Source organism: Myodes glareolus, chromosome 13 (assembly GCF_982192425.1).
Source record: "Myodes glareolus chromosome 13, mMyoGla1.1, whole genome shotgun sequence".
NCBI lineage: Eukaryota > Metazoa > Chordata > Mammalia > Rodentia > Cricetidae > Myodes > Myodes glareolus.
In genome coordinates this window covers 42,544,532-42,562,214 of record NC_142038.1, presented here as the reverse complement: position 1 = coordinate 42,562,214, position 17,683 = coordinate 42,544,532, and the positions used below count along the sequence as shown (strand labels likewise).

The window sequence follows — 17,683 nt, the reverse complement described above, 5'->3', positions numbered from 1 at the left end:
GGCTGAACAGATCTAAAATCTAAGTACCTCCCCTCCGCACTCACAGCTCTAGGAGGACTGTGTGAGGCTGCAGAGCGTTCATCACCCCCGTCGGCTCGCACTGCATCAACAGGGCTGCACTGGAGTGGGTCATATTAAAACCCAGCTTCTATAGCGCTTGTCAGACCCCACAAATCCCGGCAGAACTCCTGGGACACGTGTAGCTTGCTATCTTCTATTATATTTATCTGTAAATATTGTATATATTTACACAAACATGTAGTTTGTACACAGCAGTTTCAACACCAAGGAAAGCTCTGGGGCTAGAACTGGCTCCCACACCCAAGCTGCAGACTCATCCTCTGCAGACTAAGAACATCCCCCAGTGATTTCATCAGTGCACGCAGCCACTGGATGGGTTTGCCCTTCAGAAAGGCACACCTTTCCTTTCTCCCCTCCTTTCTTTCTATCTCTTTGTTTCAGAGACTGCCCAGAACCTAAGTGTGCTTTTTCTGGTACTTTGAGCTGTATTATTCTTTAAACTGCCCCCCTCCACACACACACACACTCTGTGGTGGGCCTTGAGTAACTCAAATAGCAAAGCATTTTCTTCCCACCATTTACCTCCTGCAAGCAGCTGCTAAGATGCACAGATAGCCCAACCTGAGTTTCTTGATTTTGTTTTGTTTTAAACTCTAATAAAAATTACCTTTGAGCCTGCGTTTGAGTGTATCCTGAAATATTTTATTATTAGACTAGAACCCCAGTTTCCCCTGTGTCATCGGGCAACCATGTAGGGACACCCGAGATTCCAGTAACTGAAGCGTAAGTCCATCTTCTCATTCAATGTTGACTTAACATCTCTGTATACACAGGGATGGCATAGGTGGTGTGACAATTACCAAGACACTATTGCCATATTCATAAACAGATGAAGATACACTCTAGTAGGGGAAGAAAGCTAAGTGGAGATTGAGACCCTACAAATTTATATTGGACAAGTTCCTTTATTCTATAATTACATTAACTTGCTACTTTAAAATGTACTGTGAGGGGCTGGAGAGATGGCTCGGTGCTAAAGAGCAGTGCTGCTCTTCCAGAGGACCTGGGTTCGAATCCTAGCACCCTCATGGCAGCTCACAACTGTCTGTAACTCCAGTTCCAGGGGATCTGATACCCTCATACATACACACCCACAGGCAAAATACCAATGTACACAAAATAAAAATAAATGAATTAAAACATACTGTGGTTTCAATATATATCAGAAGATAGTCTATGAAAGGTGAGGTAAAAATCTTGATTTGAGAATTTACTTTGTACTTCATATACTCTGAATGATATAGGCACCTATCTATCGAATTCTGATGACTAGAAACAAAGCTAGGAGTTCTTTTAGAGCCTCTTCTACCTCATATACCGTTTCTAGGGATGAATTGAAAGGAATTCTAGCTGGGCGGTGGTGGCGCACGCCTTTAATCCCAGCACTCCATTGGCAGAGGCAGGTGGATCTCTGTGAGTTCGAGGCTAGCCTGGTCTACAAGAGCTAGTTCCAGGAGAGGCACCAAAAACTACAGAGAAACCCTGTCTTGAAAATAAAAAAAAAAGAAAGGAAGGAAGGAAGGAAGGAAGGAATTCTAGCCAGTAGCTCAATGCTTTTGAAAACAGTCTTTGCTGTCAACTCTAAGGCTATTGACAAATAACTACTGGTGGAGAGAATGTATGGATTCGTCAAGGTTATGTCGTGACCATACACCAAGCAGCTATCCAGTGAGCCTCCCTATAAAAATACTGCCACTAAAATCCTGAACTCGTATTGATAACTCATCAAGTCAAAGTATGTCCACCCTGAAAACATGACAGAAAAAGTCCTAGAAGACCAGAAAATTGTTTGTGTCTGATTAAAGACGCATACAGTTTCACCACAGGAGAATTGAATTATGTTATCTTAGTATTTTGAAACAGACCAAAATACAGACATGTATTTTCAAACAGAGTTTCAACTATAGATAATACAACATCTTCTAAATGGAATTTAAAAAAAAATCAACCTTTGTCTAAAAGTTCTCAAACATTTGAAGTGTGTTTTGTTTGATGGACAGGAAGCTTCCGTGTGGCCCCAGGAGTGTAAATCTCTGTTCTGAGTGCGTGGAGAAAGGGAGCCAAACAGGAAGAGCTGTGCTGATGCAGGGGTGCAAAACCTAAAGGACTTTCAGAGATGCCTGCTCAGCTGTGTGCGACAGGAAAATGACTTCAGGGTCAGCAGAGTGGCCTGGAGGGGCGCGCCAGGGGTTAGAGCAGCAGCACACATAGCTCTGCTTAGAGAGACAAGGTTTAAGAAACCAAGACGTGACGATGCGGATGGAGCCCATCGTTTCTACCTCCTGCCTATAATACCTATAGATCTGCCCAAAATGTTCTTACAGCAATTTTCATCTGCCGTGAAATAAATTCACCTTGAGATACCTGTCGTTCTGTTTCTCCCATTAGGAAGAGTCATCAATAACCAATGTGCATGAGGTCGGTAGTGGCTCATTTGCATATTTAAACTGACATTTTGAAATGACAATGAGAAGCTGTCTATTAAATGCCCTTTTCCCCTCCACATGGTTGCTGTTTTGGGACTAAGATTTGAAGAGATTTTTGATTTCCTAAATAACAGAGACTCTCTTCAGCTGAGATCCCTATGTAATTTTATTTAGAATGCAAATGTTGGCATCGAGATTGTAAATGGCATTCCTGCTGATGCCAAGAAGCCAATTAGACTGGATCTTGAAGGTTTTAGAAGAAAACAAGACCACTTATATCCGCTGGGTAGTATGTGTGATAGAAAAGGCCCTCAAAAAGCTTAAGCTGTCTTTGCATCTCAGTTCAAAAAGAAGAGATTAATTTCTGCTGCAGGGAAGACACAGAACTAGTCAACCACTTTCTGATTGGACTTAGGGCCTATGCCTTCAGATGAGATCCATACCTGACACACCTAAAGTGGCCAAGAGCCTGAAAACTAGAGGAATTATGGGCCCGAGAGGAAAACTTACTATTATTATTCTCCTACAGGAGCAAAGCAGTCCTAGCGACATTGTTATAGCCATAGATCAGGGCATCACTCAACCCTCATTAGAGAAGTTTCTAATTGCACTCGATGGGAAATGACACAGAGACCCACAACTGTAAAATGCACAGAGAGTGAGAGATTTTGGAGCACTCCACCCTAAGCAGTATGTGTTTAGCGAAACCCTTCTTTCAAGGGGCAGGGGTCTTTGTGGAAGTGAAGGCAGAAAGGTTGTCAAGTGGCAGATGTAGTGCATGATGCCAAGGAAACAGGGTCTTCAGACACAGCAAGACTGGCATGCATATGAACTCACAGAGACTGTGACAGCACACACAAGACCCCCAGAAGCTCAAAGCAGACAAAATCAGGACAAGGAGATGGTGTTGTTGAACAATGATTCACTCACTAGAAAACTCATCTGTAAAGATGCAGAAAAGTCAGAACGGCTTGTAGTGATGTGAGATGGTGTAGCTACTTGAAAAGCAGTCTGGCAGTTCTTTACAACCTTAAACATAGAACTTCCATGACACTCGGGAATTCTACTAGGAATACACCTAGGAATGAAAGAGAATACGTGCACACAAGAATTTGCACATAAATATTCAGGACAGTATTACTCACAGTAGTCAAAGGATATAAACATTTAAATGTTCCATATCTGATGAACAAACAGCATATGTTGTATCCTTACAACAGACTATGATTCTGCCACAAGAAGGAAGGAAACCTTGGTATATACTAAATTAGGAGGAATCTTGAAAGCATTAACTAACTGAAAGGAGCATCACAATCACCAAAAACCATATATAATTCCATTTATCCAAAATATCCCAAATGGAGACAGAATTGATTAGTGGCTGCTAAGTTTTGGAGCATGGGGAAGAATGAGGAAATGAGAGGCAAAGAGAACATGTTTTCGCTTGTCCAGCTTTTTATGCACCAAAGTTTGAGCTGAGATTTAAAGTGAAGGCTAAAATGCCAGTGTTAGGGTTTAGATATTTGTCAAAGAGAGACTCAAAGTACACATCTTCATGGGCTGGGGAGATGGCTTAGTGGGGAGAGTGTTCATGATGCGAGCACAAGGGCCTGCATTTGGGTCTACAGCACCCACTTAAATAGCTCGTCATAGAAGTGCACATCTATAATCCCAGACTGGAGGAGATGAAGAAACTGGGATTCCTGCATCTCACTGTCCTGCAAGTTTAGTAAACCAGTGAGCTCCACGATCAGTGAAAGATCCTGCCTCAAATACATACACACACACACACACACACACACACACACACACACACACACGAGGGGCCAGAGGAAAGGTTCAGTAGTTAAGAGCACATATTGCTTTTCCAGAGGACTGGAGTTCAGTTCCCAGCACCTATGTTAGGTGGCTCTCACAATTGTGTAACTCCAGCTCCTGTAGGGCTCTGACACCTAAGATTGTAAAAGGAACGGTGGACCACTTTCCATCGCCCACCCAGCTAGCTTTACCTGAAATAATTACACGGAAACTGTATTCTTTTAAACACTGTCAGGCCCATTAGCTCTAGCCTCTTATTGGCTAACTCTTACATATTGATTCAACTCATTTCTAATAATCTGTATGTCACCACGAGATGGTGACTTACCAGGAAAGATTCGGCATGTCTGATCTGGCGGCTGGTTCCATGGCGGCGGCTCATTGCTTTCTTCCCAGCATTCTGTTCTGTCTGCTCCACCTACCTATGTTCTGACCTATCAGGCAAAGCAGTTTCTTTATTAATTAACCAATGAAAGCAACACATAGACAGATGACCCTCCTCCATCATAAGACTTTTGCAGGCACTTGAACTCGTGCACATCACACACACATATAATTTTAAAAAAATATTTAAAAATAAGTGGAGAGGGGATCCCAGGTCCAAGGAGAGATCCCCCAGATTGTTCTCTGGACAGAGGAGAGGGTGCCTGAACCGGTCGTGGCCCATAACCATACTGATGTATATTTTGCTTATCATCATAGATCCTTCATCTGGTGAAGGACGGCGATACAGACGGAGACCCACATTGGAGCACCGGACTGAGTCCCCCAAGGTCCAAATGAGGAGCAGAAGGAGGAAGAACATGAAAAAGGAAATCAGGACTGCGAGAGATGCTATCACCCACTGATACAAGGGAACGGATCTAATGAGAGTTTGCCAAGGCCAGTTGGACTGGGACTGAACGAGGACGTGATCTAACCAGATTCTCGGAATTTGGCCGGATTCTCTGAATGTGGCTGGCCCGAAGTCTTTCTGAAAAGCCATTGACTATGATACTGGGACTTGTTTCCTCTGCATATACTGGATTTTGGGGATCCAGTCTGTTTGGATACTCACCTTCCTGGACCTGGAGGGAGGGGGGAGGAACTTGAACTTCCCACAGGGCAGGAAACCCTGACTGCCCTAAGGGATGAAGAGGGAGAAGGAGAGGGAGTGGGGGGAGTGGGAGGGTGTTGGGAAGAGGGGCGGAAATGGAAACTTTTATAATTTAATAAAATTTACTTTAAAAAAAATAAGTGGAGAGAAATCAAGGAAGATACCTGATGTCAAACTCTGGCTTCCATGTACGTGCAAACATATATATGTACACTCTGACATAAACGCCTATGTACGCACACAGCAAACGACATACACACAAAGAAGCAGCTTCACAATGCTTATCACTGAGGTGAAAAACAAAACCAAACAAAACCCTAATGATTCCTATAATATAATATATGGTTCCAGAATTCACTATTGTGAAATATGGGGTTAAATCATTGTAAGGTTAATGAAATACAAGAAGAGTCTCCTGTGGTGTCATTGCACACACAACCCAAACTCTACCATGTCCAAGGATGGGAAACTTAACGATAGTTTTGTGGACCATCTCAGCTACTGAATGGGGATGGTTCGCATCCCTTTGACAGTTTAGAGGTTCCTGTTACGAATCATCAAATCCAGGAATCTTCAGTTAGCCAAATCCTTTTCCTGGTGGGGAAGACTAAGCCAAGAGAACACTGAAGGCATAGAGTCCCATCTTGTGTCTCCCTGACGTTCACCACAAGGGCTTCACTCTTATTTTCCTTTCCTCCAGACATAAGGTTGCCAGCCCACTCCAGTTTAAGGTAAGTGCTAAGTAGAGGACTAGAGCCAACATAGCCAAATGAAGATGATCACAGGGAGTGGGGAGGAGGGGGCTTTCTTGTGTAGACTGATTGCTATGTTTTCATCCAAAAGCTGCCATTTACTCTTAGCAGCAGAACTCAGATATCATTTCGGGAGCACAACACCTAGCTGAATTCCAATTTTCCTCACACTCTGTTGTAAATAGAGGTGACAAAGGCTGTAATTTGAACAATAAGGCCTTTTGGTACATCTTGCTATAATGATACAGGCCCAACACACATCAACTCTCTTTTACTTCTCCTAGAACCTGGGGGGGGGGGGTGGTGGTGAAGCGGGGGCTAGGGCAAGTACCCTTGTGTTGTGATATAATTGTGGGTGTTCTACATGAAGAATTGTGCTGCAGAAGGGAAAGAAGAAGCTGGGCACCGATGGTCCCATGAAACTGCCACACAAGCCTGGATAGCCCATTGCCACACGTCTACAATGTGATAAGGCCAACCTTTATTTGGCCATGTGTAACTTTCTAGGAGACACAGCTATCTAACATGAACATAAAATTAATGTTTTTTTTTAAAAAAAAACCTGAGAGTGTTAAAGTTTCAATGTAGACACTCCAACTCTCTTGTTTAATAAAAGGAGAAACTTCCAGTCTCCCAAACAAAGTCCTCAAGTTTTCTTAGTGAAGTCATTACTCTCCGGGGTGAATGGAGATGAGCATGTATGAAGTTCAGTGTAGTTCAGATAAAGCCCCATGTTAAACGACCAAATTAGGGAGGGGAAGATAAGAACGTTGCTAATTGACACTATGCATTCTTGCTTGTATGACATTAAACTCCTTTTGCATTCCGATTTGAATTATAGATTGCTTTTATTATTATTACAATGAGAGAACAGCCTTCCACATAGGCAAACCCCTAAACCGCAAACTTTATAATCTGCTTTTAGAAATCACAACCCTGACTTCAAAGCTAAAAAAAAAAAAAAAAAAAAAAAAACTACGTGGAAACTATCAGAATTACATACTGTTTTCATTTTGGAACAGAATTATTCCACAATTTTTTAGTCTATCTAGTGTTTCTCAATTAAACTTTGGAAATATAATTTAAAAAATCACTCAAGATTGATAATTGAGTAAGTCTCAAATAAATGGTGATTTTTTTTTAAAAAAAAAAACCTGCCAAACTGTTACAGGCTAAATGATCTATTACAGAAAGCTTTTGAACAACTTAGGGAAAATATTCCTTGATTCCTGTTCCCTTTAGGTAGACAAACAGCAAGCAGGCAACCTCAGTTTTTCAGAATGGATACTGAACATTCCCAAGATGAAGTCTAAGGAAGCAGAGTATACAAAAGTTAGGCTGCCCGTTCTGTTGAAGGCAATTCAAAATTCGGCACATACTTCTTCATTCCCAGATGTCAGCCTTTCATAAAAGCACCCTGCAACTTCTGTGTCCATATTTCATCTTCAGTTTCTAAGGCGTACAAATTTGGCCAGTACTCATCATTTGGCTCAGTGCTATGGGTTAAAGCCACACCACCAGACCAGAATCTGGAAGCAGACACTAGAAGGATGAATGGAGGTGCCAGGCTCCTGCAGCGTCACACCTCGGAGCAGGGTCTGCATTCTAGATTCATTTTCTTTTCTCCCCCCTCCCATATGTTTCACTTTAATAGGCTTCTTTTACTCCTATTTACAGGCTCAGATTTTAATTAAAACTTTAATATAAAGAACTTACAAATAATAAATATTTATTTAAAAAATATTTTTAAAAAGCACGCCATTTTTTAAATAGATTATTCAGACCCACTATTTATTATTATTATTATTGTTTTTATATTCAAAACCCAGTTTTCACCTGGTAGTGTCCTGTGCTCCAGAGCAGTGTGTCTAGATCGATGCTGGGAGACAAAATCTGCCCTCTCTCTGGACTCTTAAGTTTGGGATGCAGGAACTTTTCCTGAACGGTTTTCCGTAGGTGTCTTGTCAGATAACACCCCTGTCCCAGTCCTCTGCCTAACCACTACAGCGCATAGGCGCCTGCGAAATAGTTCAGCAGTCCCAGGACAGCAGCGCCTCCTACAGGTATCTCCGGAAAATAGCCGGAGCTGCCCCTGGTCCCTGGGGCCCAGCGGGAGACGAGCTCCCAGAACCTACTAACTTTCCTTGCGAGTTCACCAGCTACTTGCAGGAGTTGGGCCAAGGGTCGCCTACCTGCTGATGTACCCATCGCGGTCGCCGTCGCACGTCTGGAAGAGTCGCCGCATCCGCTCCTCCTCGCCCATGCTGGACGTGTCGCTGCTGCCACCGCTGCTCTCGCAGGCGCTCGCAGCCGCCATCGCGCACCCGCCCTGGGGAGGAACAGTAGGACCGGCACAACGCACCGCCGCTGGCAGCCCCGAACCTGTCCGACGACAGAGCATGCCCAGTGGCCGCCCTGGCGCTCCTGGCGACCGATTCCACCTCTCCGGGTTTTGCTCGGGCTGGGAAGATGGGTGCCCCAGAATCACCCAATTGGCACCTGCGGAACGAGGGTGGCTCTGGGAATCAGGGAGCCCAGGGTGCCTGCCTGGACGTCAGAGAAGGCTCCGCGCCTTCTGATGCTTGGAGACGGTTTAGGCAGAAGCGCGGTGTTCTCTTGGCACTAGTGCGCAGCAGAGTAGAGGATTCCTTTTCGGGGTAAGAGTGTGGGGTGGGGCGCGACTCTCGTTTTTCAGGATCAAAACCGCATGCGACCCCACTTTTCAGAACGTGCTGGATTCCTGACTCCATCGCCCATCGCCAGAATGAGACCCAGACGGACTGGCATTTTTATGTTTTACACCTGACAAGCAGCCTGACTCAGCCCATGTTTGTCTTCCACTGGGGCAGTCTGCCTTTCAGTAGGACCTTTTGCTCTTTGGGTCGGTTTTTTAATAGCTGTACTCTGCTGGCTGGCTGCACTAGCCTTTATCCCAATCACTTTAATCACATCAACAATGAACATAGTAGAAGCTTGCACTTGATCCACCCTACAGATACAGAAAATTCCTCTTTTTTTTTTCCACCAACCCTATGGCTGGAGAAGTAGGTAAGGACTCCATGGGTTATGGGGTTATCTTATGGGTAAAGGGGATATGGCATAATAGGGCAATACTTAGCTTCAGCCACACACTTAATGGCTACTAATCCCAGGACTGCTGAGGTATTAAGGCTTGCTCCAAGTTCCAAGCCTTGTGTCAGAGAAGAGGCCAGCCTAGGCAATCTTAACTCTAGATCTGGAGCCCTCAAACAACAGACTAAGCCATCATAGCAAAAGGCAAAGGAACCACAATGAAACAATTTGTGGTTTAGGGAATGACTCATTATTATGTTCCAGGCTTTCTGTCAGAGTCCTGTGAAGTCCTGTGGTGGTTTAAACACATGCCCAACGATTCTTTGGTGCACTTCCCATCAGCAGGCGAAGTATGTGGTCACTTGAGCCTGTCTGGTTCAAAGTAACTGCCTTGACTTCGGAAGCCAGCTTTGAAATGGTAGTAGATTCTACCTGACTCTCTTTTCGGACAAGAACCTTGGATGCTGCGATCTGCTCTGAAAGAATTTTGGCTGCGCAGAAGCTGCTGTACGGGAGAATCCATGCAAAGAAACCATGTGAAAACAAAAGAGATGTCAAACCGCTTCCAGATGTTTGAGCCTTCTCAGGCCTGGGGCCAGACACAAGTGAGATATGATGCTTTCTCTAGATATTGCTAATCCATAAGCAAAACCAGAGCCCATCAGAGCTCAGCCAACACTCCAGAGCTATGATAACCATAAAAGGACCATTGTGCTAAATCACTGAATTTTAGGGTGATGTGTTTGTTCAGCAGGAGGTAGCTGGAGCAAGTTTGTCTATGTTGGGGCTGTTTCCAGGGTCAGCCGGAAGGGTCTCTGCTCACTTTCCTTTCTTTCCCATCCCACCTTCCTAGTTCTACTTCGGTTCTCTTTAACTCTACAAATTCCTAGCACTTCAGGCATTTCGGTCGGAATTTATAATCAGACACTAGATGTGTTCGAAATGGGTCTGGGGTCTCAGAGAGTAACCACATAATTCTAACTCCTTCAGCAAGGCAAAAAGTTTTTACTTCTGGACTGCAGAGATGGATCAGCAGTTGAGAACATTGCTGTTCTTGGGGAGGACCCAGGTTTGGTTCCCAGCACCCACATGGCAGCTTACAACCATCCTTGACTCCAGTTCAGAGCATCTAGTATCCTCTCCTGGCCTCAATGGGCACCAGTCTTGGCACAGTACACATTGATAACACACAAGCAAAGTACTCAAACACATGAAACAAACAAATACGCCTTTTAAAAGGTTTTTACCTCTGCCAAAGGATGTAGGCACATTCAGCAGGGGTCCCTCTGGGTTTCTATTCTTATTGCAAAGGGGTCCTGTACATCACCGTGAGTGGTCAGAACTTGGCCTCATACATTGGCACGGCTAATAACTGAAGCACAATTTTTGAGAGTAGGAGGCAGCCTTGAGCACGTATTTTGATCTTAGAAAAACGCTGGCTAGAAGAGAACTTTTGCCAGATAGCATCTTTACAGACATCTTTAAAGATGGAGCTCCTGGGGTCTCATTTGGCCCTTTGATAGGAAAGACAGAACATTTGATTAATATTCCCCACAAATGGACTCTCCCTTCTAAAAAAGTTTGCAAATATACCCAATATGCTTAAAAGGTGCTACCAACATCATATATATTCTTATGGCAAGTCCATTCTTATATTACACAAAATTTAAACTTTTTAGGTTTCCATTTCCTTGGGATAAAACCTTTGTTAGCAAAACAGGAGTTGTTTACCCTCATACCCACCTTGACATTGTGACTTGAGATTTTAAAACATTTTCCTATGTATAAAATGTAAAAAGGAACCTGGGAACCCAGAGATTTTTCCCAAAATCTGACTGGATGTTTCTATAACTTCATGTTTACAGAAAGTGGAGGTTTAAGTTTCAACTTTATTTCTAAAATATGATATCTCTAAGATGACAATATTTCTAGGAAAATAATGCTTTTCATGTTAGACAAATAGCTCTTGAGGTTTACATCTAAATAATTTTGGATTAAACCTGAATACACTAAAAGTACATTTTGACAAATTTCCTAAACACCATTTTCCCATGCTTGAAGTAACTTAGAAATAGTTAAACAAATCGGTTCAACTTTTCAGAGAGCTCATTTTGAGTTGACACAAAGCATGCGAAATTTATGCAGAAAAGGTTATAAGAGAGGGTGATATTTGCAAGATACTGAAAATAAAGATGTCATATGAATATAAAGATGATAAATATTAGGTAGGAACTTGGAACGAAAGCAACAGCCATGGTCATAAATCTAGCAGTGCCGTTTATGTCATAATTTCAAAGGTTCTATGTATTATCTGAAATGGGTGCATCGCTCAACTTCCTTTTCCTTCACTAGTCCTGTTCTTCTCAGATTCTTCTAGGTTATAATTTCATATTTATGTAGCACATTTTAATGTATCTTGCTATACACACTGCAAGATACAGTGACTCATTTATCTAAAGTTACCCGCTCATGGAAACAAACAAAACACTTCGCAAACCTAATTATCTCCTGCTTAGGCCTCTGAACTCCACTTAAATGAACTAAGACTACATGCAAATGTTGGAGTAGGGCTCCCTGGAGCCCTCTACCCACCTTCTCTCTAGAAGTATCTTATAAACCCTACTAAATCCCCATGTCCTTCGAGAAGTCACCTAATTTTTCCAGGGCTTTCTTAGCTTAAGCACAAAGCTTGTAAGGGAAGATCCTATAGTGAATTTGTGAGTTGTCCCCTAACAACTCTTGCCCCTTGGGGTCAATTATTAAATGAGGCTGCAAATTTCTGAGAGAAAAACACTGAGGTAAAGTTAAGGAAGCTAAATCCACCTTTATGGAGTTCTTATCACAATTTACTGATAACGTTTGAAGCTCCCTTAATGCTGTCTAGTGGACGCAGGCTTTGGCCATCTTATTGTGTAGGAGGTGGCAGGAGAGCAATACCATCCAAACAGGCTAAATAAGATGCCCAAGTTAAGGCACAGCTGGAGAGGAGCTCATAATCATCAATCAAAACCAAGGTTTAGCATCTTAGCAACAAGATGCTAAGAGGTAAGTGTCCTGAGTGCTCAGGCCTACTGGAGGAAGCACAGAAAGAGGGATGAGAGCAAGGGAGGAGCCGCACTGTGATCCAAGCCTCAGAGCACCCATATCTGATATGACAGAGAATTTTTTTGTTTTTTAGGTTAACTTATTTTGTGTGTATGAGTGTCCTCTGTCTCTCTCTGTCTCTCTCACACACACACAATACACACACACACACACACACACACACACACACACAATGCTCTACATTATGTGTGGTTCCCACAGTGAGCAGAAGAGGGTTTTGAATCCCCTAGAATTATAATTATAGATGGTAATGAGCCGCCATGTGAGTGCTAGGAACTGAAGTCCAGGCCTTTGCTGAGTAACACTGAGACATCTCTCCATCTCTTTGGGAGAGTTCTAAGAGTTTGGATTAGTTTTCTATGGCTGTTACAAAAGATTTCCAGAGAAAATTCTATCATCTTTTAATGGGTGTGTTTCTTATTTTCCAATTCTGGAGACCAAAAGTCTGAAATGTGTGTTATTGAGCTAAAATCACAGTGTTGACAGAACATGTTCCTTCTGGAAGCTGACACAGACAGCCATTTTCTTTTCCAGCTGTTAAAGGCTGTTTGTATTCCTTGACGCCTCTTATCTTCAAAGACAACTGACTTTTCAATGTGATTCACTTTTCTTCCTCTTTAAGGGCCCCGTGAATACTGTTCTCACCCAAATCAATGAGGATTGTGTATACTTTAAGGTCAGCTGACTAGCAACCCCAGTTCTATCTGCAGTTTTGTCGTATAGGTATTCTTATAGATTCCAGGATTTAGGATGGAGATGGCAGAGAGTGCACCAATCTTTCTAACCTATCAGACTGTCCTTCACTGACATGGAATGGCTAGGCCTTTACATGTATATATCAAGTGATCACGAGACAGAGATCCCCAAGACACTAAATCTACAGTGTGGGGAGGGTGAAGCAGGGTTCCCAAGGAGTTAACAGCTGAGGGGTCTTCTAACAACATTCCTAGCAGCTGTGGCACCAGTCCTTTCCTGAAGGGAGAGCTGGAGCACAAATTCTAGCTGGTCTTAATGGGAAAAAACCCAGAGTCAGATATTAGAGGGTGAAGGCTGAAAGATCAGAGAAGCAGAGCAGCCAGCCACTAGTTGTTACCTTCACCAAATCCTCACACCGAAAGGGCAATTCTGCCTCTAAGAATCTTCAGACTTAGTCCTGAGCTCCTGTCTCCTCCTGCCTTATATTCCTCTCTCCGCCCAGTCATGTCACTTCCCATCTTCACCTAGTGCTGGGATTAAAGGTGTGTGCCACCACTGCCTGGCCTCTATGGCTAAAAAGAGTGGTTAGCTCCACACTCTGATCTTCAGGCAAGTTTTATTAGATCATAAACAAAGTAACACCACAAAGCGCTAAGTAGTATATCTCCCCGTAGTCCACTTTTGTGGTGGTTTGAATAAGAATGACCCCACAGACTCAAGTGTTTGAATATCGGCGAATCAATCCCACACCAGTTATGTTTTAAGGGGTTATTTATTTTGGGGGGTAAAACTTACATACACCATAAACCGTCAGGAAGGGAGCCTAGTCGCAGGAGCCAGGAGCAGGAGCCAGGAGCAAGCACCGGAACCAAGAACCGGAAACCAAGAGGGCCTGATCCGGATCGGCTTCTCTTTTTAAAAGAGAAATATACCACACCCCAGTGGGCTGGTATTTCAGCAGCTATTGGCTGACGGAGCGGAAGTTGCTCCCCGCTGCACTGTGGGCTCGTATTTCAGCGACTATTGGTTGAGGCAGCGGAAGTTACTCCCACAACATTTGAATTCTTGTCTCACAGGAAGTAGTACTACTAGGAGGTGTGGCTTGTTAGAATAGATAGGGCCAATTTGGAGGAAGTGTATCACAGTGCGGGTGAACTTTGAGATGTTATATGTTCAAGTTATGCCCAGTGTGGCACACAGTCTCTTTCTGCGGCTGGAGGGTCAAGATGTAGAACTCTCAGTTCCTTCTCCAGCACCACGACTGCTGTGCACTGCCATGCTTCCCACCATGATGATAATGGACGAAACCTCTGAAACCGTAAGTCAGCTCCAACTAAATGTTTCCTGGGAACTTGGTGTCTCTTCGCAGAAACAGAAACCCTAGTTATGACAACTCCAAAGTCATGTGGGTCCACTTTAGATTGGGACAGAAATAGTCCTAGATTTTGTGGAGATTATTTTTTTTCCTGGGGGAGATTTTTTTTAACCAACATTTTTTTTAAAATTTATTTTTATTTCAAGTATATGTGTATCTGCATGTATGTATGTGCACTACCTGCATACCTGGTCTCCAGAGAGACCAGGAGAGAGAATCACATCCCCTCAAACTGAAGTTGCAGATGGTTGTGAGCTGTAAAAATCACAAGTGCTCTTAACCACTGATCCATATTCCCAACTCCTAGGACTTTTCAAAAATAATGAATTGTGAACCCAAGACTCATAAATGCTAAGTATGTACTCAACCTAAAGTGATGCTTCACTCCATGCCCTTCTTGGAAAATCTTCAAAAAGAAAGTTTTGTAAGAGAAGAATATATATTATTATGTAATATCACTTATTTCATAGGGGGTTGTAAATTATTCATGTATCTTTATCATTGCTTCAGATACTGGGGACCCAACTGATACTCATTGTTTTCCTTCTACACTGGTGAGTCTTGACTAACCTCAGTTTCAGGGAGTTGATTCGGGCTACTTGTCAATTGGCACAACCCAGATGTTCATCTCTGCTGAGGCTGGAATTGCCACACATGTGCATCTCCTCTGAGAACTGGACAAGAGAGTACCAAGAGTTACCTGGTGCGGGAGAATTATCTGTATTCTGTCAATCAAGTATTTTAATAAAACGCTGATTGGCCAGGCAGGAAGTATAGGCGGGTCAACCAGACAGCAAGTAGAGGTGGGGCGATGAGAACAGAGAGAAGACTAGGAAGGAGGAAGCCCATTCCTCCATTCCTGCCCAGACCACAGAGAAGCAAGATGTAACCTGCCCTGCTGGAAAAGGTACTGAGCCACATGGCTAACACAGACAAGGGTTATGGGTTACCGTAATATGTAAGAATTAGTTAATAAGAAGACTGAGCTAATGGGCCAATCAGTTTTATAATCTTATGGAATTCTCTGTATAATTTTCTTTGGGGTATGCCGGTTGTGGGGTGCCGGGTGGGACAGACACTCCAACAAGCTGGCCCCTCATGTTACAGTTACCCACATCAATCATCTGGGCTCTACATGTGTTCCTCCTTGACTCTATTGACTCTTCTCTGTTCCTCTTCATGGTCAGGCTTACTTATCCAGCCAGGGTGGTGACTCTCCTTGATCGATGACTTCTGGACAGAGGAACCTGAAGCACTCAGGGGTATCTGTAGGATCTGTAACTCTTGCTGTATCCTTGCTGGAATGTGAGTAATCTGGACCTCAGGGCATCTAAACCTGAACCCAAAGTTTCAGTGATAGGAGGCATAAGTTTATCAAATGAATAGAGGGAATTTAAGATAAAAGTGACCACTCCTGTTTCTAACTTCTGGATCACAGACCAATGCAAGTTTCATTTTGAGAGCATAGCATGAGATAGGGATTTTGGTTCAGGTATGGTCTGTGTCCTGCATGATAATTTATCTTCACCAAGTATCCAAGGCAGGAAAATATAGGGAATAGTTTAGCAACCAGAACTCCCTTGGCTTAGGCTATACATACACACACCCTCCTTTTAACAATGCATTTGAAAACATAGAACATCACCTTCATGTACTATGAACCAACACCCCTCCCTATTCTCGCAATGCACATAAAAAGCTATTAGCAACCTAGATCCCACACACAAAATTGAGCTGCATGTATGTTCAACATCAAACAATGGAGTATGTTTCTTTTCCCATTGATAACCATCAAAAACACCCCTTGGTGGACAATTTCTATTCAAATATATTTCAAAATACATCTGGCCTAGATTGGTTTGGTGTACATGTCTGTAAAACAGAGATTACAATATCACTTATTTCAAAGGGGTTTGTAAATTATTCATATAAACCACATTGCATCACTAGAAAGAGCCTAGTGGAATTTATATATCATGAGTTTTATTTGAAACTAGATCAGCTTGTATGTCACATTTTCATGACTTTTATCTTTTGAGATCAGCTGTCATCAGTGCTCTCTTCTAAAATATTTTCTATTCTTTTACAATTTCACACGTGTAGGGTTTTGCCTTCATGTCTGTCTGTGCACCATGTGCTTTCCATGCCTTTAGAGGCCAGAAGAGGGTGCTGCCTGGACCCGGAGTATTGTGGTTTGAATAACATGTCCCCATAGTCCCAAGCATTTAAACACTTGGTTCTCAATTAGTAGTACCATTTGGGTAAGTTTAAGGGACGTGGCCTTGCTGGAAAGTGTGTCATTATGGCAGGGTTTGAGGTTTCCAAGCCGAGCACTATTTCCAGTGTGTACTGTCTGCTTCATCCTTGCAGAACCAGCTGTGAGCCCTCAGCTTCCTGCTCCTCCCACTGTGCCTTCATTCTGCTATCAAGGACTCTAACCCTCTGGAACCATAAGTCCAAATAAACCCTTTCTTCTGTAAGTTTCCTTGCTCATGGTGTTTTATCAAAGCAATAGAAAATTAACAAAAATAAATGAGTGGAATTACAGCTGGGAGCCAAACTCAGGTCCTCTACCAGAGCAACAAGTGCTTTGAAAATTGCTGAGCTGTGTTTCCACAATGATGGTTTCTTGTCTTATTCTTAGGCTCAGAAGTAGGAAAGTGGTTTCTTTTTCTGTAGCAAACGGCACAGGGGATACGTAGACTGGACTGAGTGTACATGCCTATATGGCTGTACGTCACCACCTCTTCCTTTGTACTCCCGTGATAATGGGCTTTCCAACCTCTCCACCTCTCTCCTGGTGTGTTGGGTCAGCTGTGAACTCCCTGGCAGATGGTTTATGTTAGTCAAATTCAAGTCATTCCTAGCCAAATATTATGTCTTATGTGGTGGTTTGAAAGAAAATGCCCTTTAAAGGGAGTGATACTATAGGAGGTTTGACTTTGCTGGAGTTGGTGTGGCTTTGTTGGAGGAAGTGTGTCACCATGGGGAGGTGGACTTTGAGATCTCCTTTGTTCAAATTTTGCTCAGTGTGACACTCGGACTACTTCCTGTTGCCTGCTGTGGGAGCCCACGTGTGACTCAGTTTCTATCTGGAGTCATTTCTGACTTAAAGAAGTCATTTGAATTCAAGCTTGCCTGCTCTACTTTTTCTTATAACGTGGAGGGCTATGAGAGACTTCTGATTTAGCCCACGAGAAAAGAACAGTCAATCCAGTAGATAGTATACTGCTGACACAAACCTCAGGAACATCAAGATAGA

At 43.1% G+C, this 17,683-nt stretch overlaps 1 protein-coding gene across 1 annotated transcript in view; it reads right to left on the bottom strand.

The window, feature by feature from the left end:
* Positions 1-8,589, bottom strand: part of Mcc (MCC regulator of Wnt signaling pathway) — a 378,705-nt gene extending 370,116 nt beyond the window's left edge. The window contains exon 1 of the mRNA XM_087896076.1: positions 8,366-8,589. Coding sequence (XP_087752202.1) covers positions 8,366-8,574 — 209 coding nt within the window. The 5' untranslated portion in view covers positions 8,575-8,589. The remainder of the gene's footprint in view (positions 1-8,365) is intronic.
* Positions 8,590-17,683: the final 9,094 nt, after the last annotated feature.